This window comes from Aedes aegypti, chromosome 2 (genome assembly GCF_002204515.2).
Source record: "Aedes aegypti strain LVP_AGWG chromosome 2, AaegL5.0 Primary Assembly, whole genome shotgun sequence".
Taxonomy (NCBI): Eukaryota; Metazoa; Arthropoda; class Insecta; order Diptera; family Culicidae; genus Aedes; species Aedes aegypti.
Window position 1 is genome coordinate 373,856,898 of NC_035108.1, and position 25,885 is coordinate 373,882,782.

At 38.0% G+C, this 25,885-nt stretch overlaps 1 protein-coding gene across 2 annotated transcripts in view; it reads right to left on the reverse strand.

Annotated features, from left to right (window-relative positions):
* Positions 1-422: 422 nt before the first annotated feature.
* The window catches only part of LOC5577299, an 89,817-nt gene continuing 64,354 nt past the window's right edge, over positions 423-25,885 (reverse strand). For both annotated transcript variants that reach the window (XM_021846720.1, XM_021846719.1), the window contains 6 exons: positions 11,891-11,921; positions 11,427-11,662; positions 11,094-11,230; positions 1,513-2,045; positions 1,198-1,451; positions 423-1,134 (listed from right to left, as the gene is read on the reverse strand). In XM_021846720.1, the coding sequence (XP_021702412.1) occupies positions 1,036-1,134; positions 1,198-1,451; positions 1,513-2,045; positions 11,094-11,230; positions 11,427-11,662; positions 11,891-11,921 (1,290 nt within the window). In that variant the 3' untranslated portion in view covers positions 423-1,035. The remainder of the gene's footprint in view (positions 1,135-1,197; positions 1,452-1,512; positions 2,046-11,093; positions 11,231-11,426; positions 11,663-11,890; positions 11,922-25,885) is intronic.

Sequence of the window (25,885 nt, forward strand, 5' to 3'; positions counted from 1 at the left end):
AAGTCCGTCACGACCCCATTTTCTCCTTCACAACCCTACAAGCCTTCCTAAGCCGAGTGGTTAGAGTCCGCGGCTACAAAGCAAAGCCATGCTGAAGGTGTCTGGGTTCGAATCCCGGTCGGTTCAGGATCTTTTCGTAATGGAAATTTCCTTGACTTCCCTGTGGAGGTGCTCATAAGAACACTTCGCTGAGAAGCAGGCTCTGTCCCAGTAAGGACGTAATACCAAGAAGAAGAAGAAGAAGAAGAACCCTACATCTCCTTCGGCTCTCATAGATGCCCAATTCGACTCTCCTAAAAAATTGCTGAAGTAAGCTGCAAGAACATGCTCTTTAGTATTATTAAATAAAAACAAGAATTCATCAAACATTTTAGGAACCAATTGGAACTTTTCTTTCAAAACTTCTCAAACACCATTGAAAATCTTTTATTTAAACTCAACTATTTATTTACGAATAAAATCACTGTACAATGCATTCCAAGTTCGAAAAGATTCGACACGCACGGGCACCCTTCGCTCAAACTTGTTAGTCAGTTAAAATAATCTTACAAAGAAAATATAAATAAATATCCGATAACATTAAATGCTTCTGCTGGCAGCTCTGCCAACGTCCGGTCTTCGCTAACATCGGTTCTTGCTCTAAAAGAATCAAAATGCAGTCTACTTTACGAGTGCGATTGCTTTTACCCTTGGATTTTTTTTCTACACGCAGCACTGGTTCCCTAACTGGTAAGCCCAATTTTTAAAGGAGTGTTTCACTCTTCGAAAACGTAGTAAGGTTTAAAAATTGGGCTCATGCTTCAGTGTGGCCAGTTTCCGTTTCTTCTTCGACGTCTAAAATGGGTGCTACACCTTACGATCTAAGTATTTGTTTTGTCTAGCTTCTTAAGTTTATACAGTATTCTGTAGCGCTCATAACTAGTTTGTTTACGGGGTGAACTATTGAATAATGGGAACAGGGAGTTAATCTTTGATGTAATATTTTGGATCACGGTGATGAACTGGATGGTCGATTGGAATGAGAGCTGATTCGCATTACTGTACAATTGCCCGGCCAGAATAGCCCTTAACATTGAGCTCATCTATCGAGGACTTCTTCCCGTTACCTTGGAGTCGTGATGCCAAACCACAAGTCTACAAAATTCATAAAATTAGATTGAAGAAACATTTAAAAGTTATTATATATGAAAAACTCACAATTATAGTCGAAAGCGCCAGCAATCCAGCTAGTAATCCGGAGATCATCACAAAGTTCTTGCACTGATCAGGCACCTCTTTGTACCTCATGTCGTCATACTGTCCGGGCATGATCACAGTATATTCTATATTTTCTTTGAATTTGGTGAACTCGGTCGTGTTCAGGGAAGCCCTACGATGCCGATCGTGTCCGATCATTGATATGAGATTTCCATAAGCTATTTCTCCTGCAGAACGACGACGTCTTCCAAGACCTAAGAATCGAAAAAACAGTATTCAATTTGTTTGAAACCCATTCCAGTCAGCATTCCATACCTTTCCGCTTGGTAGGCTCGTAGAGATCCAAGCAAAAATCCGGTTGACAATCCATCGCGTCCATGCAGGCCTTGATCTGTGAGTGGATCCAGAGAGTGCTTCGTTCCTTCATCGAGCTAAGCAGGAAAGCTTCAAAGTCCAGGAAGACCTCATTGGGCTTGTCCCGATATCGAGCGGGCTGATGAGGAATGATCGAGGCGAAATCTCGATTACGACATCCATCGCGAACCAAAGACACCGATCCGGAAGCATGTGGATCATCTGGATCGGGTGAAACAGTCACTTCCAGCAGTTTGACATATTTCCAGACGCTTTGAGCACTGATGCGAGCCCGCAGTTGCAGTTTCGTTCCAATAGGGACTGCTTGATCCACTGGAACCTCATTATTCGTAACCGAAGGTAGAGAGTTGGATGAATGGTTTTTCATGCCAGCAATTCGAGCGATCGGAGGAGCTTCCTTGTAAAGCGCTACTTCATATTCCAGACGGCCGGGAGTTTCTTCGACAACACCGGAGACACGTGCTCCATGGGGGCTTGAGAGAGTAATGTGAATTATGAGTTTAAGGTGTCATTTTAATGCGATCATGTTGCTTCATTTACCGTTATTATAAAAAAAATGGCACCGAAACTTTTAAGTTCTTCTACACCTCGGGCCCGATTTTTAAAAAATATCTTTAAATAAAATTTTGAGTCACGCCCTGTTGTGTACATTAATATGGTATAACAATACCGACAGTCGTATCTGAATGTTTAAATGAAACATAATATTTGAATCTTTTCAAGCTCAAGCTTTTTGAGGAATTACGGAAGCTGATTTCATTGTATAATTAGAATAAATAGCGTTGTTCAACAAAAATTCTAGTGTACACCACCAGTGATTCTTGGCAAAAAATAGTCTTGCGATCTCATGTGACACACTTTAGAGCCACAATAATACGTTGATCATTTGAATTAATCAGATAAAGGGGCCCTAAACTCTCAGTATGCGATTCCAGACAATCAACTCAAATCAAATTTTGTTTCCCATACTGTGACATATAAAATCACATTAAATCGACAAAAGATAACCATCAGAATCCAATCTGGTCATTTTGAATACCTGTGACCATTTAAATTTAAGGTTCATAAGCCTGTTATTTTTTGTTGATTTATTATTGGAAAATACCCATTAGACGAAAAATAGTAAAATACTAATCGGCAAATAAAGTTGGAATAATGGAAATAAAGTTTGCATGTTCTGGATGAGTAAGGTAAAAAAGTATCATATGCCTCTTGAAGAAAAACTGCGCTATCGCAGTATCAAATGCATGATTTTTTTTGTAAACGATCCAAATCTTGACGTTTTAAAACTACCCGAGCAATATGCGCCTCCCGCAAAAAAGAAAGTTCCACAGCGTTGTAAAAACAGTATTTTTTTGTTTTTTTTTTTTCTTGCGAAATTTGACCAAAAAATTTTATCACTAACTTCGTGGCCAGAAATTATTCATTCTTTGAATTTAAAACATTGACGAAATCTTCTTAAATTTATCAGCAGGATTTTTATGGATTCTATGGCAAATCGTTCGCTTTTATAAGCTTCGTTTTCAAGACCATCTATTATCAGGGGTCTGCAAGATGTTTGTAGACCTTCTAAGGGGGCCGCAACTTTCAAAAGGAACCACTGGCATGGAGCATATAAAAAAAATTTCCTCAGCGTCATCAATTGTCGAAAACCCTTAACTTTCGAATGATGGATGAAGATTGCAATTCCGCAACTTGAATCATTTTTCTTCGATTGCCACGATTAATGCGTTATATGTTTAAGTTAAGTTAGGTTAAGTATATGTATTTAAAACGTTTTTTTTTTCTCTTATAAGCAGGTGAAATTAACTCACCTGTAAAAAATCTGAACTGCTACGGCAAATGAAATGTAATATGTTGTTAACAAAATGGTTATAAAATCGTAGGTTGGTTAATTGGTTTGACTTTATTAACGAGATTTTTAGCCCTGGGCTAGTTCATCTCGGGACCAACGGCTTTACTTCCCTTCTGAAGGAAGTCGTCACTATAACTTTTTACGTCATAAGTGACTATGTCGGGGATGGGATTCGATCCCAGGTCCTCGGCGTGAGAGGCGAGTGTTCTAACCACTACACCAGGTCCGTCCCCTATAAAAAAAAAAAAAAAAAAAAAAAAAAAAAAAAAAAAAAAAAAAAAAAATCGTAGATTTGTATTACCCAATTAGGATGATAGTGTTGTCTAATAACACAGAACACCTAGATATAAGAACTTATGAATGTAATGTTTGAAATGATGCGAATAAAGAAAGAATTAAAAAAAAAAGCTTGAATGGTTTTAAATAAACCGAAATGTGTGGCCTTTATATGATTATTATCCCGTATACTTCCTGGCTTTGACCACTTATTCTGGTCAATTTTAGCACAATAGGGTCTTAAAGACCTGTTCCAATTTTAGAACCAAATGCTTAAGTTTATGCCTTAAACACATATATACTAAATTTTTCAATGTTTTTCGTCTGTTCAAGCCCAAAAACATTTTATGTTATTTTGTCACACCCCTTGGCTTAAATTCCAATTTTTGGTGTATTCTGTTTTCCGTGTCCCTCCCGAAATGTCAGATACGAACAACACCAGTGATAAAAAAAATCAAATAGGAACAACCCCTGTTCAAATTCGGACCAATTTCAAAGTCAAGTTTGAAAGTGATATACACCGTTATTATGAAAAAAAGGTCCATCAAATCTGACTTTACATACTAGAGTGATTTGAGTATGTTTTAATATGGCTTAAGCCAGTAAGCTTAGTTTAATGGAATGAAATCTGAAAAAAATAATTTCAATCTAATGTTGATGGTATGTTCGATAAAAGTGAAACCAGAACTGAATATTATTTATTTACAGTTTATTTTTCGACTTTCACACTAAGTGACCAGCTCACTGTAGCCTGCCTTATTTATTTTGCCTAATAATATTAGCTTTTTTGCACATCAGATTCTACTCCTGATGTATACGTCTAGGTTTTTACCGGGTATTGTCTACAGCACTTAAAATTAACGTATTCTGAATTTTCAGTCACAACAGGATTTTGGCTACTCGTGGAACATCATAGCCACATGTCAAAAGTATTCCAAGATTTAATAAGTTTTCAACAACTTCAAACAAATCCTCAATAAGTACTATCAAAGTTTCAACATCACTAGGACTCCCAATTACTTAGTGACGAAAATCTATCTGTGGCAGGAAATATTTTAACATTATCTGGGAAAGCTGATGTATCAAAAGTCGTAGTGAAGTCAAAATCATATTGTGGCTTAAAATACAGAATACTCAGTCGTAAAATTGACGTATACTTCAAAAGTAGATAAGACAAAATAAATACGGCAGACTTCAATGAGCTGGTGCCTTAGTAAGAAAGTCGAAAAACAAGCTGTAAATAAATAATATTTAGCATTGAATGTTTAACTTTTATCGAACATTACATCAACAATAAATTAAAATTTAGTTTTTAAAATTAATTCCATGGAACTTAGCATACTGCTGTACTGCCCATAAAGGCATAACTGTCCCATATGGAAAAAGTAGGCATTGAGAAAATTGCGCTCAAAGTTGGAACTTTGTCTTCTCATATAAATGTGCATAATTTACTAGTGAATTTAGGCAAACCATATTAATGTTTTTTTCTATCTTTATTAACGAGATTTTTAGCCCTGGGCTAGTTCATCTCGGGACCAACGGCTTTACTTCCCTTCCGAAGGAAGTCGTCACTGAAGTTTTTAGTGACTATCTCGGGGATGGGATTCGATCCCAGGTCCTCGGCGTGAGAGGCGTGTGCTCTAACCATTACACCAGATCCGTCCCCCAACCATATTAATTGAACAGAACCGCCCATATAACTCATTGTGCTCCTATTGATCAGCAGAAAATATAAACATGATCACAATTCACGTTTTGCAGCTGCTATTTGGGTTGAATGTTCATATAGAGACTCTTATGCCTTTATTTTTCAATATGGGACTACACCAACTTCATATTTTTCCACAATATTTTCAAACAAAGTGTGTTAATTTTTATATGCATTGTAAAGTATATATTAAAACATGGATGTTGTGACGAAAAAAGGTGTTGGTTCGAAAATCCATATGGGACAGTTATGCTTTTATGGGCAGTGTAGCCTATATAAAAAAAATATAATTCAGTCGCTCCGGTATATTAAGTCAGTTGTAAATACTTACAATTACAACAACGATAACAATTATATATTAATTAAGAAAAGTTTTTCAACTTTGTAGCGATTTTGAATTGTTTTTCGGTGCTATCGCGTAATTTTTATATAGAATATGTTGAAATTTTTAGTAAAAAACTTCAAATCAAGGTTTCTCGAGAAACTTCCCTGGGATTTTTTTTAACAATTGGCTCAGATTTCCAAAATGACCTCAGAAATCGAGCCCTATACTTAACATTGATGGACATTTTTTTTATAATAACGGTCTTTCTGGGCACCGTTATAGATGTTATTCGAACAGGAAAATTTACCGAAGTAGTAGTAAGAACTGGCTGTCTCGTGTTATAAATTAAAAACAAGATTTTATCAAATGTTCGAGGACCCCATTAAAAACTAAAGTCAATAATAGAACACACTTAGGTATTAGAGAGACATGTAATGCAGATGGGCGTTAAAAATTTTCTTGGATATCTATAGAATATGTGGACCAAAGTAGGAATTTTGGACCGGCAAATTTTTAATCTTTTCGTGTGAAATGTTTCCTATACAAATAAGAGCTTAAAAAGAATAAGAAGCTGTTCGGAATTTCATTCAAAAATACCAGAAATTTGAAAAACAAAACATACTCTTCCGAAATAAAAAGTGGAATTTTGATGCCAAGTCAAAAAAAAACAACTCTAATTTGACTCCGGGTAGTTTTAAGTTTACGAAACAGTTGGATTTAACGTTACGCATGATGAGAATTTTCTGCAAACATGCATCAATGTGCCACAACATTATTGATCCAAAAATATATGAATTTGAATTTAAACCAACTACCAGAGTTACTGAAAAATAAATCTAAAATGACACGTACTCGCCCAGAATGTTCAAACTTTTGGTAGATCAATCAGACTCTTGTCCGTTTTGGCGCCAAATTTCATCATGTTGCGGAATCCAAGTCATCACTGAATATTCGAAAATTAAATATTTTGAAAGCGCGGAGATAGAATTATTCGAAAAGGCCTTAAGTGTCCGTAATATGAATCAAAACGGTAGAGTGGTCGTTGAAAATTACGTGTATATTGATGCTCCTAGTATGTGCATGAAAATAAACTTTGACTTACAATTTTTTTTGCTGTGCAAATTTTACCTTTTTGATTGAATTATCTTGTTCAAACTTGCACATCATTAGTTTAGGCATGTGAAATTCAAATTTTAACACTTAGAGTAAGTGGGGCAAAAGTTCGAGTGGGGCAAGAGTTTCTTTTTAAGATTTCTAGCTCAATTCAAAACAAAACTTAGAAATGTCATGGTGGTTCGAATGCTATTCAAGTAAGAGACTTTCACTCCAAATTTCATAGAAATCGATAGAGATTTGAAAAAGTTATGGCTATTTGTTGTTTTTCGACGTAAATATTGTAATATTTGGTCAAACTTTCGATGCATGGAACCAAATTAAGCTGAAATATTTTTCAATATTTTATGTAAGGGCGTTTCTTGGTCTATCATAAGGATGCTTTAACGTGTATTAGTTTTTGCATAAATGCTTGGAAACAATTTTTGGCCCATAGCGGGGCAAAAGTTCGAATCTGCGGGGCAAAAGTTCGACCTATGTATAAACTCATGGAAAAAAAATCAAATTGCCTGAAATCCATATATTATCTTCAAATTTAGCAAAATTTTCCTGATCGTGCGGAAAAAGTCACAAAAATTTTACATTTCCACTTAGTTTTGCGAAAAACTGCTATTTTTGGGTGTATTACAATTAACTCTGTTTTGGGCATTTTTTCGATGAAAATTTAGTGTGTATTTTTCGGCAAACAGAAGTTTACGACGTGTATAAAGTATGCCTGTCATAAAAGTATTGATATTTTGTGTTTTAGCCAACGAACTTTTGCCCCACACTAGATTCGAACTCTTGCCCCACCGGTGGGGCAAAAGTTCGTTTAGGACAATCCAATTTGAAACTGTTATAATTAAAAATGGGTTAATATTTTGACACAAGTTTGTTCAGCAAAATCATAGCCAATATGTTGAAGGTTCGCTGTATGGTATTTGTTTTGTTCCATCTGCTATTGTTTTCCTGGTAACTTTGATTATACCACTAAGGTCGAACTTTTGCCCCACCTTACTCTATAGACTACTGGACGATATATATGCATTTTTTACCGATTTTCATACAAAATGGCTAACTTAAAAATAGATCAGAGTTATTAATTAATCAATTTGAAAGAATCTTTCACAATTCTCCAGACATAACTTGTATATATTACTGAGTAATTTTCCAAATCATGAGTTCAGAAGTAATAAAAGTGTGACTACAATAAATTTTATTGATAAATTTTAATAATTCACATAACATTATAAACTTCAAGGTCGGTACCAGCTGCAAAATTGTTGGTTACGACGAGATTAACTATTTCATTGCAGACAGTTTTTGTGTAAGGTTTTCATGTTTTGAGCTAAATCGTTCATGATTTTTCGTCAAAAATTTCAACTCAGTCAAACCGCTATTATATTTGAACTCGAAATTGGATTTTTTTTTTAATATATGTTGAATTCAAGGTAAGTCTGACGCGCAGTGAAAACAGCTTTTCGCATTTTGTTCAATATCCATTTCGTAAAACAAGATTTTGTACACAGAACGCTATTTTTACTCACCATACGAATTAGGGATGCGACGTGTTCTTGCGAGGAAAAAGTTCGGGAAAGTCTCCGGAATAATTGGGATAACGGAAAAAGACTAAGGTTCATTTTGTATGGGGGAATTCAATAGAAATATTAGTAGTAGAACGCTAGAAGCGTTGTTCTCACAAAATTGATTTTAATAATTATTACCTTAAATTATGGGTTTTCATTGTTTGTTCAATACCATGTTGTTGTTTTGGTTTTGAAAATTAATTTGACACTTTGAGGCCCGGTACTCACGCTGTCAGTTCGTGGCAAACTAGATGTTGGTAACACAAACAGCAGCAAAATTAGCATTCTTAGGTTAATGCTTCTACTGGGAATTCTTGACGTTTTCTAACAGCCTACTTGATGGCAAGACGAAGCTTGCCGGGACACCTAGTACGAAATAAATCTTTTCAATTACAATGTTTAGTACAATATACTAATTAGAGATTACATTTCATTGCGAAGTTGGTCACATACATGGAATATAACTATGTCGTAGAAGAAAACCGCGAATATTTTCATCGTTTAAATGAAAGATTCCATTTCATAGTATATATATACAGTGAAGCCTACCAAAATTGGTCTGTTTTGTATGGAAAAGCGATAAAGTTGTAAATGAGTAATTCTCACTGAGACCGGCCCACTATTTACACTTGGTCTTTCAAAATGTTCAAATTTGAGAGCACCTGTCGAGTGAGTAAACGAACTGCATTACGTTGGTCAAATTGATGGACCCCTTAGTAGTTATAATCAAAAAAATATTAAGAACCCCTCGGTTTTTGACAATTATTGGCTCACTTGAGCTGCCATAGCTCAGAAATTTATAATCCAATAAGAAATAATTAAATAAATGTCTTTCTAAATAATTGAACAATTTCTTCGACAACTCCTTCCAATAAAATGTTTTTGGAACGAGAAATCATAGAAGCTGTGTTTGCAAAAATAAAATAAAAATGGCATGAAATCGCACATATCTTTTGATCTTGAAAACATACACCTCTGTTTCTTCAGTTATGGCAGTTTAAGTGAGCCAGAAATTGTCAGAAATCGAGGGGTCCTCAATAACTGTTTTGATACTAACTATCGAGGGTCAATCAATTTAACCATCCGAATGCAGTTCCTATTCTGACGCGACAGGAACTTACGAACGAGCATAAATTTAAATATTTTGAAAGATCAAGTGTAAATAGTGGGCCGGCCTCATTGAGAGTTACTCAAATGTAATGAGATTAACTTGATTAAAGAAAAACAGAGGAAAGAAGTAGATGAAAAAAAAACGAATTTAGTACTATACCATTTAATTCCACTAGAGTTTGTATCCTTTGACAGATACGCGTATTTCGACCTCAACTGTAAGGCCGTCTTCAGTGTCGTGTACTAGACTCAAGTCGAGTCTAGTACACGACACTGAAGACGGCCTTACAGTTGAGCTCGAAATACGCGTATCTGTCAAAGGATACAAACTTTAGTAGAATTAAATGGTATAGTACTAAATTCGGTTTTTTTTATCTACTTATAGGTATTCTACTAAACAGCTCGAAGATCAGAGGAAAGAATTTAATAAATAAGTGTGGATTCAGGCACACTATCACTCATGTACTTAGATTATTAAAACTGTTGAAATGTTCAGGTTTTAGAATCACTCACAAAAATTTTCTGCGAAAAACTGCCTTGTGAAATTATCCGTCGCAAGAACAAAGCGAATATAAATAATATCGCACATTTTCACAGCAGTGAGAAGTTGATTTTCTCTTTCTCCTAGCCATGGAGAACTTTTCCTGTGTCCATCGTCATGAGCAGCAGTTACTTTTATGCACCAAATTTACCACTACTTTAGTTATGTTGATATGGAAGCATGGTTAACGTGCAAGCATCGCAGTTTTTTTTAGCAATTTTCTACGTTCGTATCCCGTCGCCAGCACCAGTTTTTGTTTATCCACATAGATAGTAATAATACTCGGATGAATTTTGTGAGCAAAAATATGATAGAGTGGAAAACAAATCATCCCCAAAGTGGAATAAATTTCGGTTATCCTCTAGGGAAAATAAGTATGAGCGAAAAAAGATGATCACGTGAGTAAACTTTTGCTTACTATTTTTAGTATTCTTCTTTCCTACAAAAAAAATAGATTTCGCATCATTGATACGAAAATTCAGAGTCCTGAACATGATGTGAAAATTAAAAAACAAAACGACTAATTTAAAAACGTTGGATGCCAAAACCTTGAAAGGATAACACATCTAAGGGCCGTTTTCTTCATCTTCGCTTAAATCGTAAACCAAGTTTACCCATATGGTTAAACTAGGTTTAAGACCTAAGCGATGGCGAAGAAATCGCTTATAATAGACAAAATGTCGAAAGGGATTTCTAGAAAACGATAATTTCTTCCAAGAATGATGTATTTGTCTCTTTCGACGTTTAAAGATCCGAACCTAAACCTTCAAAAGGGCGAAACTTAAAACTCCGTCTATTGATTTATGTCCCAAAGTAAAAGACGATATGAAAAATGAAATATGGAATAACTACAACTGCCTAGGGCTGAAAATCTCAATAATAAAAAAGAAAAAACTACAACTGCAAAATCGATCCAAAGGTGTAAACTGCATAAACAAGCCACAATTAGAAGCTTCGCTAGCTATTTACTATTTTTTGATAATAAACAGAAAATGAAGCACCGTGCGCGATCGTATGTAATTACTCACAAACTTCCAGCAAAACCGGCGGCCTTATTCTGAATAACTGTGGGCTCCGGGGGTTTACACATGATGATCAATTCCTGATCGGACTGCATCACAACTGACGGGAACTGTGGGAACCAGATCCGTACGTGTACGAAACCCTAAAACCAAAAGAAGTTCACGCGAAATATTTCAGTAGTAAACGGTAAATCATAACTCATAAACACCTGATCATAAAACCCACAGAAAAGCCACCAAAAATCGCCCATGCAAAAAACCGTCATACGACCCAGTTACCAAAATATGGGCCACTCAGGGCGACCACAACCAACAGTGCACGGGGAGCAAAATTCTTACATTCCTCTTCAGCACACCGCACCGTGAGAAGTCGGTGATCTTGAGGTCGAAGCTGAGCTCGCTGGGGTCTTTCCGGTCCTGCTTGATGGAGCATGCGAAGTCGGCTTCGGGATTGACGGCGCGATCGTCTGCAAACAAGGGTGCCCCCTTGAAACCGATCGGTTTCTTCAGCTTGGCCGTTATGATGTCACCCAAGTTGGACCCCTGCGAGGCAAACGAGCACTGGATGTCAGTCACTGGAGTACGACGCACCGGCCATGATGGGAAAAAATAGAAGCGGAAAAAAGACAGAGAATAGGCACACGGTCGGTGCAGGTGTTAATACGGTTTTAGGAGCCATTCAAATTAAATCCGAATAAACAGGTTATAAATTTTGAACGCGGTGGTTTTCCTAACTGCCAAGCAGGCAAATTGGGCATAGATATTGGGAAGTCATTTATGGAATCCAACGGATGGTGGCTTACCATCGTAGTCTTGCGCTCGGGCCAGTGGAAGCTGTGGAGAGAGCAAAATAGGAAAATCATTATTGGAATTGAAATGTATTGGTTTAATTTGATTAAATAAAAGAGTTGTAATGCAATAAATTGATGGATAATATGGATGTGCCTAATGAGGTAAGCAACTCCTAACTAAAATCCAATAAAACATGTAGACGTAATGATACCGTATGACCAAGAAAGTCGTGAAAATTCCTAAACTGATGAACTCCATGTCAAAACGTTTCAGTGTATTTTTTGTCTTGTAGCTCAAACGGTTCACTACAACTTCTCCATAGAACATTTTTCTCTGAAATCAACAACTTCGGAACTAGAGTTTTTTAAATAAATTGCATGCAAAATATCATAGGCCATTTTCAAAAGTTATTCTTGACTCAAAATGATTGATTTATCCATGGAAAAAACTTATTCTACCATAGTGAAAACATGTGAGAAATATAATCTAAATCAAAAATCATCGAGCTCAATTTTTATCTTATTTTTTAACGACTCATTCTTGATGGAATTCATCGACTGGAAATCAAACCCAGCAACCTTCAGTAACCAAGCAGGGATCCATAATACGCACCTTTTAATAGCACACTATATTTTGATATTATACCTTAATTAGGCATCGTTCAGTGGTTCAGGTGTTGACTGCACCTCAATTTCATAGTAACCCCTCTATCGTCAGCTTCATTTTTTCACGACAAAAAATATTCATATCGTGAAAATATTTCTTTTTCGTGATATTTTTGCACCATTTTTTCATAAGCTTTCAAAACATTTTCTTTTTTTAGAATCACTGTCGATATTGACCGTCAATCATCTGGTTTTGAAGATATTCCGATTTTCCTTGGGGGACCGACACTTCCCATATACAATTTATTTGACTCCTTTTTTTGTTTCTAGTCAATTCAACAAAAATAAAATAAAAATGGGCTATAAAAAGTCAGATAACAAGCAGCTTCACTGAAAAAAACATACAAATAGGTTGAGCTCGGACGGTCATCGCGTGCGCTGAGAAAGCGTTCAAGCAGAAGGGAAGAGGCAATCGATAATTCACAGTGTTACGATAGATGTTAAGAACGCGTTCAACAGTGCCACTTGGGAGGCTATCGCCACAGCCTTACACAGAATGCAGGTTCCCGAATATCTGTGTAAAGTTTTGAAAAACTACTTTCAGAAACAGGTACTTGTTTAAGACACAAACCAGGGACGGATGTCAATCAAAGTAACAGCGAGAGTTTCACAGGGATGTGAATGCTTATAACTTATAGAAAAAATGAAGATATTGTCTTGGTATGTTCAGCAAAGTTTTGTATTTTGAAAATATATACATAGTCCTAGAACATTGGAAGCCATTTAAATCGCTTTGAAAAAAGTTAAGTGAGTATTTGTACTTTTGAAGTGGTTTTTATATGGAAAACGCTATAAATCCTTTGTTTTAATAGATAGAGTTTAAGTGTCTTCCACAACTTTTCTTCATTTAACAATTCCAACAACTTTGTAGAAGACACCAATTGCTTTTAACGACATACAGAGAAAATAAAAATTCATATCACTTAAGAGTAAAAAAATCAAAAATTCGTGAATGTCAAAAGTTGCTGCTTACCATATGCAGTAACTTTGCCAAATATAGTATGACAATATTTTCATTCTTTGATACTGAAAAAGCTGATGATCGTGTTTTTTGGATTTAAACCACTGTGCTGTGTGGGGTTTAAAAAAATATATATGAAAATTCATCAAGCATTCTTCAGATATTACAATACGCGGTAATTTTCAGTTAAATATTCATAGAATAGGCTTCAGATTATATTTCGAAAATTACTTCTTATACAAGGTTCATCAATACATTATTCAGGTAGCCTGTATAAGAAACTACTTGGTATAGTAATTTATTATTGTTATTCATATTTTTTATTCTGCAGCAATTTTCTCCTATGGTGAATCCATTATTTATTTGATCCCTTGGCTCTCGAAAAGTGTAATACGGTTTTGCAAAAGAGGCTCTTAGTAATAAGAGATCACATCAGATATCGAAAGGAAGTGTGCACAGCAACAATTGAAAAGTCCATTCCATCTTCCTATACCTATATGACGTACCCTCCTGGATTCGATAGTAAGCTGCAAAAACTGTGTCAATCACTCACTGCTCACTTGCAATGGCACATGCCTTGACAACTCCAGAATGGAGCAAGTTTTTCCTTTTTACTGCACTTGATTCCCTTTTAATTGACCCACTAATCGAAACTTGTTCATCAGTGCATTACTTCCACATAACTCGAACGTGGATGGAGAGGAATTGCCAAGAGATTCTGCTGCAATTTTTTCCAAGCGCATTGATAAGTAGTGAGAGTGATATACACGGGCAGAAATCAGGATCGAAAAACAAGATTATGACTCATGATATCATGATTTCAGAGTGATTTCAGCTTATAGTGGTATTTTCTACACCATGATTTGGACTCATTATATTATGAGTCATATTGCCGTTACGCAACACAAGCGTTATGTTTTTGTTGCGGATTGCTCGGAATCATGGATAGCGTGCTTCTTGACATTTTAGATTTTTTTTTTCGTTTGGGTATCTTGAACTAGTTCTGGATTATTCTAATGTATATCAATCAAAACGAATCTAAATACATATTCCGTATCGTCACTATGCCATAGTATTTCTCTGCAAAATTAAAAAAAAAACTGATCACCGTAAAAAATTGAAGAACATTTCCAAGAAGCTTAAACTTCAAAAAAAATATAAACGTGTAAGAATATTATGCTATGTTAGGAGAAGAATCGCATATATTAGTCAAGAATTCACTTTAAGCCTTCACTTCGAATCAATCTTTCACTAAGAATCGAACTGCTGATCATTATCTGATGGATAGTGCTTTAGATCGCTTTTTTTATTCCTGGTCTTGAAGCTTACAAACGTGAGTTAGATTGTGGGATGAGGAAATCAGACTTCAAACTGCAGGAAAAAGTGACTTTTGGGAACACCTTTATGGTGAAGCAAATCTCAAGTGTCAGCATCAGGATGTGTTTCTATGCTTATGATCAATTGGCTTGTTACGACTTTCAGCCTAATTAAATTCATAAAGTATATGTACGGTGACGGTGTTGATGACTTCGGATGAATAACGGATTTTACGGTAGAAGCTTTGAATGAGAGCTCCGAGAATAAGTTTGAATGTAAATCAACAAGAAAAATGTGCTTATTCTGTATATTCGTTGAGGTGACAGAAGCCAATTTGCATCCATTTGAGATGAACTTGTATCGACTCGCTGCACAACTTTCGATGAAATGTCGGTTCGACAAATGTTATATTTTTTCTATTATTGCATCCAAATGACCACCAAACGTATCTTCGATTAAACGTCATTCGACTAAATGTTTTTCGACCAAATATCATAGATTCGTCTCGGAGAAATAAAAATTGTTAATCCATTTTTTGGCATTATGAGTCATATAAAAAAGAGTTGTGTTTGATTTTTTGCTCGCGTTACTTGCTCCTGCGGAGGCGGGTAATGTGAGCAGGAGCAATCGTGCTGCGCGTCGCTCGCGTAGCACGAATAAATAGTGGATCGGATCGCGTTAGTAGTGTTTGATCTTTTGATCATATTGTTTGCTCTTGCGAGAGCGAGCAATGAACTCTTGTTCGGCAATAAATGCATTTATCGAATAGTATCGCAAATCGGGTTATGCGTGAATGTATCATAGGTGGCATAACCAATCGAAGCTGACTCCCAGATTTTAACCTTATCCCACTAGCACAATACCCTTTCCATGACAACTGTCGATGATGCAGAAGATTCTTCGGTCTCTAGTAACAATGGTTGTGTAACTAACATTCCTTTCCTTCCCCCGATGACCGTAAGGACGTGGCCGGCGCCGTTATTGGCTTTTAAAATTTGAGCTCTCGACTTGTGCACATTGAAGAACGGTGAGCTGATCCCAAGCCCCATTCATTAATTCCCTGTGCACCTTCAATTGCTCTGGTCAATCACGGAGTAGCAACTACGAATTGTACGGTCATATATGCTCATGCACCATGAGTCATTTAAAATAGTCAAACTCCACAATGACGCAAAATAAACTTGCCAGTTCTTCATATTTCAAAGAATGCACATGTGCAAGAGAGAGACAGTTTTCGGTAAAAAAAATTAATAACTCCAGATAGCAAACTGCCTGTATCAATGACACACATAAGTCAAGCAAAAACAAGCAAGATGACGTATGAAGTGAAAGAGAAATTGTGACAAGAATGCGTTTGCATTACCACCTGTCAACGAAAGACGGTATGTGCAATTACGGTGTGGTAGGTACATACCGAACAATGAAGATGTATAATGAGTGACATTTGCTTGTCGGTCGTACTGCTGCTCAGAATGATGATCCATGTGTTTTGCATATGATGGTCAGTCTGTCTGCTCTGATTGTTGGTTTTGTGTGGGACAGCACAATTAGCTCGAGACGTTACAGGCAAGGAAGGTGACCTGATTTCATCATATTATTTCAAAATTGACTGGGTTAGCTCAATTTCATGAGCTAATAAGTAAATTATGACTATTTAGCACAACATGATAGAGGTAACTATTACGATTAAAAAGTGCGTTTTTGTAGTGAACTTGTATTTTCAATACGTTTGAACAACTTATTTTATCTGGTTAAATGGCTTAACAGTTCTAATGGTTTTGTAAGCAATGTTAAGTAGGGACGATGGTTTGTATTACAATCTTCTTATAGTTTCATGTGGTAGCACACCGGATTAGTGCAATATGGATTTCACAATCATTAACTAAAAGATGTCTTTGCCATTTGACTATTATTTTTGCATTCTATGCTCTGGGAAATCCTGAAAATTTTATAACCGTTTTGGCCACCAGAAAGTGACATACACTACCCGTCATAAATATGGACTCACTGAAATAAGTATTGCAACACTCAGCTGAATAATGAATCACCCCCAAAAAGTTCAGCATCACCTCAAAACAGGTTAATTCACATTGCTATATCTCGAGATCCTTATGACTTACAAAGAAGCGATCTTCAGCAAAGTTGTTCAGGGGATCAAGGACATCCGGAAAGCGAACAGTTTAGTTCGCGATTTTGCCGCTAGGTGGCGCTAGTGAGCATGTAAAATTGAGCATTTTGAACTAGTTCTAGCTTGTGATCCATAAGAGATAGAAAGTTCGGGTCTTGCGCAAAGTTGCTCAGGGGTTCAAGGACATCCGGAAAGGGAAAAGTTTAGTTCGCGGTTTTGCTGCTAGGTGGCGCTAGTGAGCATGTAAAATTGAGCATTTTGAACTAGTTCTAGCTTGTGATCCATAAGAGATAGAAAGTTCGGGTCTTGCGCAAAGTTGCTCAGGGGTTCAAAGACATCCGGAAAGGGAACAGTTTAGTTCGCGGTTTTGCCGCTAGGTGGCGCTAGTGAGCATGTAAAATTGAGCATTTTGAACTAGTTCTAGCTTGTGATCCATAAGAGATAGAAAGTTCGGGTCTTGCGCAAAGTTGCTCAGGGGTTCAAGGACATCCGGAAAGGGAAAAGTTTAGTTCGCGATTTTGCCGCTAGGTGGCGCTAGTGAGCATGTAAAATTGAGCATTTTGAACTAGTTCTAGCTTGTGATCCATAAGAGATAGAAAGTTCGGGTCTTCGGCAAAGTTGCTCAGGGGTTCAAAGACATCCGGAAAGGGAAAAGTTTAGTTCGCGATTTTGCCGCTAGGTGGCGCTAGTGAGCATGTAAAATTGAGCATTCTGAACTTGCTCTAGCTTGTGATCCATAAGAGATAGAAAGTTCGGGTCTTCGGCAAAGTTGCTCAGGGGCCGAAGACCCGAACTTTCTATCTCTTATGGATCACAAGCTAGAACTAGTTCAAAATGCACAATTGTACATGCTCACTAGCACCACCAAGCGGAAAAATCGCGAACTAAACTGTTTGCTTTCCGGAAGTCCTTGAACCCCTGAGCAACTTTGGCGAAGACCCGAACTTTCTATCTCTTATAGATCACAAGCTAGAACTAGTTCAAAATGCTCAATTTTACATGCTCACTAGCGCCACCTAGCGGCAAAATCACGAACTTAACTGTTCCCTTTCCGGATGTCCTTGAATCTCTGAGCAACTTTGCCGAAGATCCGAACTTTCTATCTCTTATAGATCACAAGCTAGAACTAGTTCAAAATGCTCAATTTTACATGCTCACTAGCGCCACCTAGCGGCAAAATCGCGAACTAAACTTTTCCCTTTCCGGATGTCCTTGAACCCCTGAGCAACTTTGGCGAAGATCCGAACTTTCTATCTCTTATGGATCACAAGCTAGAACTAGTTCAAAATGCTCAATTTTATATGCTCACTAGCGCCACCTAGCGGCGAAATCGCGAACTAAACTTTTCCCTTTTCGGATGTCCTTGAGTCCCTGAGCAACTTTGGCGAAGATCCGAACTTTCTATCTCTTATAGATCACAAGCTAGAACTAGTTCAAAATGCTCAATTTTACATGCTCACTAGCGCCACCTAGCGGCAAAATCGCGAACTAAACTTGTCCCTTTCCGGATGACCTTGAACCCCTGAGCAACTTTGCCGAAGACCCGAACTTTCTATCTCTTATAGATCACAAGCTAGAACTAGTTCAAAATGCTCAATTTTACATGCTCACTAGCGCCACCTAGCGGCAAAATCGCGAACTAAACTTTTCCCTTTCCGGATGTCCTTGAACCCCTGAGCAACTTTGGCGAAGATCCGAACTTTCTATCTCTTATGGATCACAAGCTAGAACTAGTTCAAAATGCTCAATTTTACATGCTCACTAGCGCCACCTAGCGGCAAAATCGCGAACTAAACTTTTCCCTTTTCGGATGTCCTTGAGTCCCTGAGCAACTTTGCCGAAGACCCGAACTTTCTATCTCTTATAGATCACAAGCTAGAACTAGTTCAAAATACTCAATTTTACATGCTCACTAGCGCCACCTAGTGGCAAAATCGCGAACTAAACTTTTCCCTTTTCGGATGTCCTTGAGTCCCTGAGCAACTTTGCCGAAGATCCGAACTTTCTATCTCTTATAGATCACAAGCTAGAACTAGTTCGAAATGCTCAATTTTACATGCTCACTAGCGCCACCTAGCGGCAAATCGCGAACTAAACTTTTCCCTTTCCGGATGTCCTTGAACCCCTGAGCAACTTTGCCGAAGACCCGAACTTTCTATCTCTTATGGATCACAAGCTAGAACTAGTTCAAAATGCTCAATTTTACATGCTCACTAGCGCCACCTAGCGGCAAAACAGCGAACTAAATTGTTCCCTCTCCGGAAGTCCTTAAACGCCTGAGCAACTTTGCCGAAGACCCGAACTTTCTATCTCTTATGGATCACAAGCTAGAACTAGTTCAAAATGCTCAATTTTACATGCTCACTAGCGCCACCAAGCGGCAAAATCGCGAACTAAACTTTTCCTTTTCCGGATGTCCTTGAACCCCTGAGCAACTTTGCCGAAGATCCGAACTTTCTATCTCTTATAGATCACAAGCTAGAACTAGTTCAAAATGCTCAATTTTACATGCTCACTAGCGCCACCTAGCGGCAAAATCGCGAACTAAACTTTTCCCTTTCCGGATGTCTTTGAACCCCTGAGCAACTTTGCCGAAGACCCGAACTTTCTATCTCTTATGGATCACAAGCTAGAACTAGTTCAAAATGCTCAATTTTACATGCTCACTAGGCCACCAAGCGGCAAAATCGCGAACTAAACTGTTTGCTTTCCGGATATCCATGAACCCCTGAGCAACTTGCCGAAGACCCGAACTTTCTATCGCTTATGGATCACAAGCTAGAACTAGTTCAAAATGCTCAATTTTACATGCTCACTAGCGCCACCTAGCGGCAAAATCGCGAACTAAACTGTTCGCTTTCCGGATGTCCTTGATCCCCTGAACAACTTTGCTGAAGATCGTTTCTTTGTAAGTCGTAAGGATCTCGAGATATAGCAATGTGAAATTACCTGTTTTGAGGTGATGCTAAACTTTTCAGGGTGATTCAATATTCAGCTGAGTGTTGCAATACTTATTTCAGTGAGTCCGTATTTATGACGGGTAGTGTATATTAAAAATATATTTGATTCTCTTCTGGTTGAGTTTGCTTTGGAAAGAAGGTCTCTCTTCAAACTTGATCTACAATCAACTCGTTGTTGTCCCTGCTCATGCGATGAAATTTCTCAAAGGTGGATTATTACATTTCCCTTGTTATAATTACATTGATGTGAATTCATATTGTTGCTCTCACCATCTCAGCTTCCTTCTTCTCCTTGTCAATGTACAGTAGGGTGCAGCTTATTTTCGAATGTTCTCAAAACCAGTTAGAGTCCGCGGCTGTAAAGCTATGCTGAAGGTATCTGGGCTCGATTCCCAGTCTGTCCGTAATGGAAATTTCCTTGACTTCCCTGGGCATAAAGTATCATCGTGCCTGACACACGAAATACGAATGTGAAAATGGCAACATTGGTAAAGAAAGCTCTTAGTTAATAACTGTGGAAGTGCTCATTGAACACTAATCTGTGAAGCAGGCTCTGCCTCAGTGGAGACGTAATTCCAAGAAGAAGAAGAAGAAGAAGATGTAAATCACATCACATTAAATTATTATTTTTATTTATGAAGATGGTATAAGATTCGAAATTGGTTGAAAAATAATTCGATGAATCTTCCATGAAGATCTTCTTCTTCTTTCTGGCGTTACGTCCCCACTGGGACATAGCCTGCTTCTCAGCTTAGTGTTCTTATGAGCACTTCCACAGTTATTAACTGAGAGCTTACTATGCCAATGACCATTTTTGCATGCGTATATCGTGTGGCAGGTACGAAGATACTCTATGTCCTGGGAAGTCGAGAAAATTTCCAACCCGAAAAGATCCTCGACCGGTGGGATTCGAACCCACGACCCTCAGCTTGGTCTTGCTGAATAGCTGCGCGTTTGCCGCTACGGCTATCTAGGTCCCTTCCATGAAGATCATATTTTATGATTCAGCTACAAGATGCTTGCGCCACCATTAAAATTTAATGTTTTTTGCTCAAATTTTGAAGTTTGTCCTTTAGCGTGATTTGAATTCAATGGAGCTTACGATTTTTTGGTTTTGAGAACTTTCAAAAAATAAGCCGCACCCTAACGAACAGCCCCAGCGGCAAAGGTAAACCTAGTGGTGGCGGTATACCTCAAACAAGAGGTTGCGCCAAGAGGAATCTGTAAAAAAACAGAAGCCGGCGCATTGCAAATTAGCATGGAGAAAGATGGTCGGTACGCAGGAACAACGTAGAACAATGTGGCAAGTAGCAAATACAAATTACGTGTTGAAAGAAGCGTGAAACATTTGCTCCCGGCTTTTCAGCGCATCATTATACAATTAGCGAAGGGGTGTGGTTCATTGAACGAGGTTCAGGTTCATGGCGGCCGGCGGGCTTGACGTTTGCGCTTCAGTTGATCGAGAGCCAAGAGGATGGGGTCAATTACGCTGATAGGGATAGCTAGATGATGATGTTGTTACATTTCTCAATGAGTTTTTTTTTTTTTCAAAAGATGATATGGCTATTTGATATTATACTTCTGTCTGGAATTACAAGTCCACTTCTATATGCATTTAAATGCCAAAAAAATATTCAGCAATAGTTTCTTAACAGGATTGCTTTGAACTACATAACCACATATTACAGAAAGCGAAAGATAAAGAATCTAATATAACACAGCTGGGATCTAGCTGTAACTTAATTCAAATTTCAAACTCCACTAGACTTCAATTGCTGTATTGAAGGGGAGGGTGTTTAATGTTAACAGTATGTTTCAACACCTTCATAATTGGTACAAACTAGTGTGCTATTATCGATAACACTTTGCTCTCGTCCATGATAGCACAGGGTAAAAGTGATTATTTTTAATTGATTATTGTTTGCAGTGGAAATTAGCAACCGAAGAAAGAAGGAGATAATGTTAAACAAGGAAAAATTAATTGCTACGTGTATGTAGTTGAACTGATCTGGGAATATACATAATTTCATCTATGGTAAACTAACTTTATGGTACATATTATTCGTTGAGATGATGATAATGATGATCCTAAGACCAATTGAAGAAAAAGCTTGAAACAAATCGAGGGGCACAAAATCAAACGGGTGTAACTTGCGAATGCGGTAGTTATTGAGCTAAGTACAAAGAAAACAAACCGATTCATACTTACTAACTTATTTGGCTTTACATCAATAATTTTGATAAAGCCTCGCTAACGATATTTCGCCAATTCACTCGGTTCATGGCCGCTTTTCTCCATCCTCGACTGTGACCCACGCTCTCCAGGTCCTGGTGCACCTGGTCAGTCCACCTAGCTCGCTGCGCCCCACGCCTTCTTGTTCCGACAGGATTCATAGCAAACACCATCTTAACAGGGTTGTTGTCCGGCATTCTTGCAACATGCCCTGCCCAGCGTATCCTTCCAGCTTTAGCTATCTTCACGATACTGGGTTCGCCGTAGAGTTGAGCGAGCTCGTGGTTCATCCTTCGCCGTCAAACTCCGTTCTCCTGCACGCCGCCGAAGATCGTCCTTAGCACTCGGCGTTCGAAAACCCAAGAGCTTGCAAGTCCTCCTCGAGCATAGTCCACGTCTCATGCCCATAGAGAGCTACCGGTCTTATGAGCGTTTTGCACATCGTACATTTGGTGCGGGTGTGAATCTTTCTTGACCGCCGTTTTTTCTGGAGCCCATAGAAGGCACGACTTCCGCTGATGATGTGCCTTCGTATTTCCCGACTAACATTGTTGTCAGCCGTCAACAAGGATCCGAGGTAGACGAACTCGTCCACCACCTCGAAGGTATCCCCGTCTATCGTAACACTGCTTCCTAGGCGGGCCCTGTCGCGCTCAGTTCCGCCAACCAGCATGTACTTTGTTTTCGACGCATTCACCATTAGCCCGACTCTTGTTCCTTCGCGTTTCAGGCGGGTGAACAAATCTGTCACCGTTTCAAATGTTCTCCCAATAATATCCATGTCGTCCGCGAAGCAAACAAATTGTCCGGATCTCAAGAAAATCGTGCCTCGACTGTTAAGTCCGGCTCCCCGCATGACACCTTCAAGCGCAATATTGAACAACAGGCACTAGAGTCCATCACCATTGTCGTAGTCCCCGCCGAGACTCGAACGAACTGGAGTGTTCGCCCGAGATCTTCACGCAGTTTTGCACACCGTCCATCGTTGCTCTGATCAATCTTGTGAGCTTCCCGGGAAAGCTGTTCTCGTCCATTATTTTCCATAACTCGCTACTATCTTATGCCGCCTTGAAATCGATGAACAAATGGTGCGTATGGACCTGGTACTCACGGCATTTCTGGAGGATTTGCCGCACGGAAAAGATCTGGTCCGTTGTCGAGCGGCCGTCGATGAAACCAGCTTGATAACTTCCCACGAACTCGTTTGCTAAAGGTGATAGACGACGGAAGAGAATCTGTGGTAGCACTTTGTAGGCGGCGTTTAGGATGGTGATTGCACGATAATTTTCACACTCCAGTTTGTCGCCCTTTTTGTAGATAGGGCATATACCCAGGTAACAATTTGAAGCTGCTCAAACGCTTTTATAGCTAATTCAATTCAGCCTTTGTTTGAACAAAAGCTGTTCATAGCCTGCATTCACTGTTGTTCAGCTGTTAAACATCTAATTCTGGCGATTTTATTCAGCCTTAAGCTTAATTGAAGCTGAATAAAGGTCTATCATGCGCTTATTCAGTCCTCTTTCAATAACCATTATTCTATTTTTAGAACAGATGGCAACCTTCGAAAGCTTAACGATCGCTTATTCATCCATTATTCAACAATTAACCAAAAAAAATTAAAAAGTATTTACAGGTTTATAGTTTTGGGTTTTATCAACGCAACTAACAATTTCAAACACACAGTGTAGAAAAGTGCTGGAATTTAAAGATGAAGATTAGTAAATATGTGCCATTGAGATTTGAACTGGGATTCGCTGATTTATAACCACTTACCTTGACATCTGCTTCACATAAGACTGTGTGAACATCATCAACAACAAGGGACTAACATATTGTTTTGTCTGAATAAGGGCTATTTTAAAGGCTGCATTGAGGTTGAAGAAGTGATAACAGCACTATGCAAAAACACTTGAGTAAGCTGTCAAAGTGTGTTGTGATTTTTGTTCAAAATAGAATCCTCGGTAATTTTTAATTTCTGCTATTCAATTGTTGTCAACGCAAGTTGGTAATGATTTCGATTTCGTACAGTTACAGTTAATGTTACGAAGAAATCTGCGTCATCGAGTGTAGTGTTCCATCTTGTTGTTACACAAGGTCATCGATGCCGAATTCAGGATTTTTTTCGACAAATGATAGGCCCGTGTGCGTTTACAGCATGTCTGCTTCGGGATGTGAAAATTTTGTTGTTCGATGAAACAGTTTTATTATAATTAATTTAGTGTTCGACCCAATGTGGGTATATATTTCGGTATATATATTTTTATCAACATGCAGGTGAACAATTTTTCGACAATGGCTGTTGATTTGATTAAAGCTTTGAATAACCTTTAATCAATATCATTCAGGTTGGCTAAACAAAAGTTAAAACTGTAGATGAAAAATAGTTTGTTCAACCCAATATTCAGCTTTGAGTATACTGCTGAATAAGAGTGCTTAATAAGCTTTTCTTCAAATTATTGTTTAGCTGTCACGGTGTTCAGCCTTGTACACCATTGATCAGCCAATATTCAGCAAATACTCTTGTTGTTCAGCTTTCATTGTTACTTGGGTAACGCCTTGCTTCCACTCCTCCGGTAGCTGTTCCGTTTCCCAGATTCTAACTATCAGCCGATGCAGACAAGCGGCCAACCTGTCCGGGCCCATCTTGATGACTTCGGCTCCGATACCATCCTTGCCAGCGGCCTTGTTGTTCTTGAGCTGTTGAATGACATCCTTAACGTCCCCCATCGTGGGAGCTGGTTGGTTTCCACTGTCCGCTGTGGTAACGTAGCCATCGCCTTCGCTGTCCTGACCTTCTGTGACTGTGTTCTCTGTGCCATTCAGGTGTTCATCGTAGTGCTGCTTCCATCTTTCGATCACCTCGCGTCCGTCCGTCAAGATGCTCCCATCCTTATCCCGTCACATTTCAGCTCGCAGCACGAAGCCTTTGCGGTAGAGTGTCCATCCCGGGACATCCCGGGATTTGACAAATTTCGGGATTTCCCGTTTCCCGGGATATAACTTCTGACATCCCGAGAGATTCCCGAAATCTACGTAAAATTTAATGGAAATTATTAAATTTCAATGAAAAACAATGACATTTTTCCTCACTATCAAGCCTAATTTGATCAAGCATCATGAAAAAGAGTGTAAACTAGTGATTATTTTCATGAAAAGACCAATTTACCAAGTAAGAAACATATATTTCTATTTGTCTTGTTGCAAAATGTTAAAGCTTTTCTCTTCAAAATTAGCCGCTGTTGGATAAGTAGATGAAAAAAAAACGAATTTAGTACTATATTATTTTATTCCGTCTTAACCCTAGTGGAATTAAAGGGTATTTTACTAATTTCGTTTTTTTTTTCATCTACTTATAGGTATTCCACAAAACAGCTTGAAGATTTATTATCGTTTTTGGACGCCTAGGATAAGAAAGAAAATTTAAAAATACACCTAGTCTTCAGTCATTAATTTTCAGTAATTAACTTTAAGCATCATATTCTACAATCCCTTTGATGATTTTAATTGTTTTTTTTTTGTTCTAAAGTTTTGGTGACTTTTTAAATGTCTGAAGCAAATTGCTGCAATATTATGACTTAATTTCTTTTCATACTTACATTCATAAGTGTTATAAAGAATTTGAAAAAAAATCCCTGGCAAACCAGTCATGCCAAGTTTTGATTTTTTCTTAAGTTACTTCATCAGAATAAGAAAGTCATATATGAAATGTGATTTTTTGTAATTAACATATTATCGTGGAAAA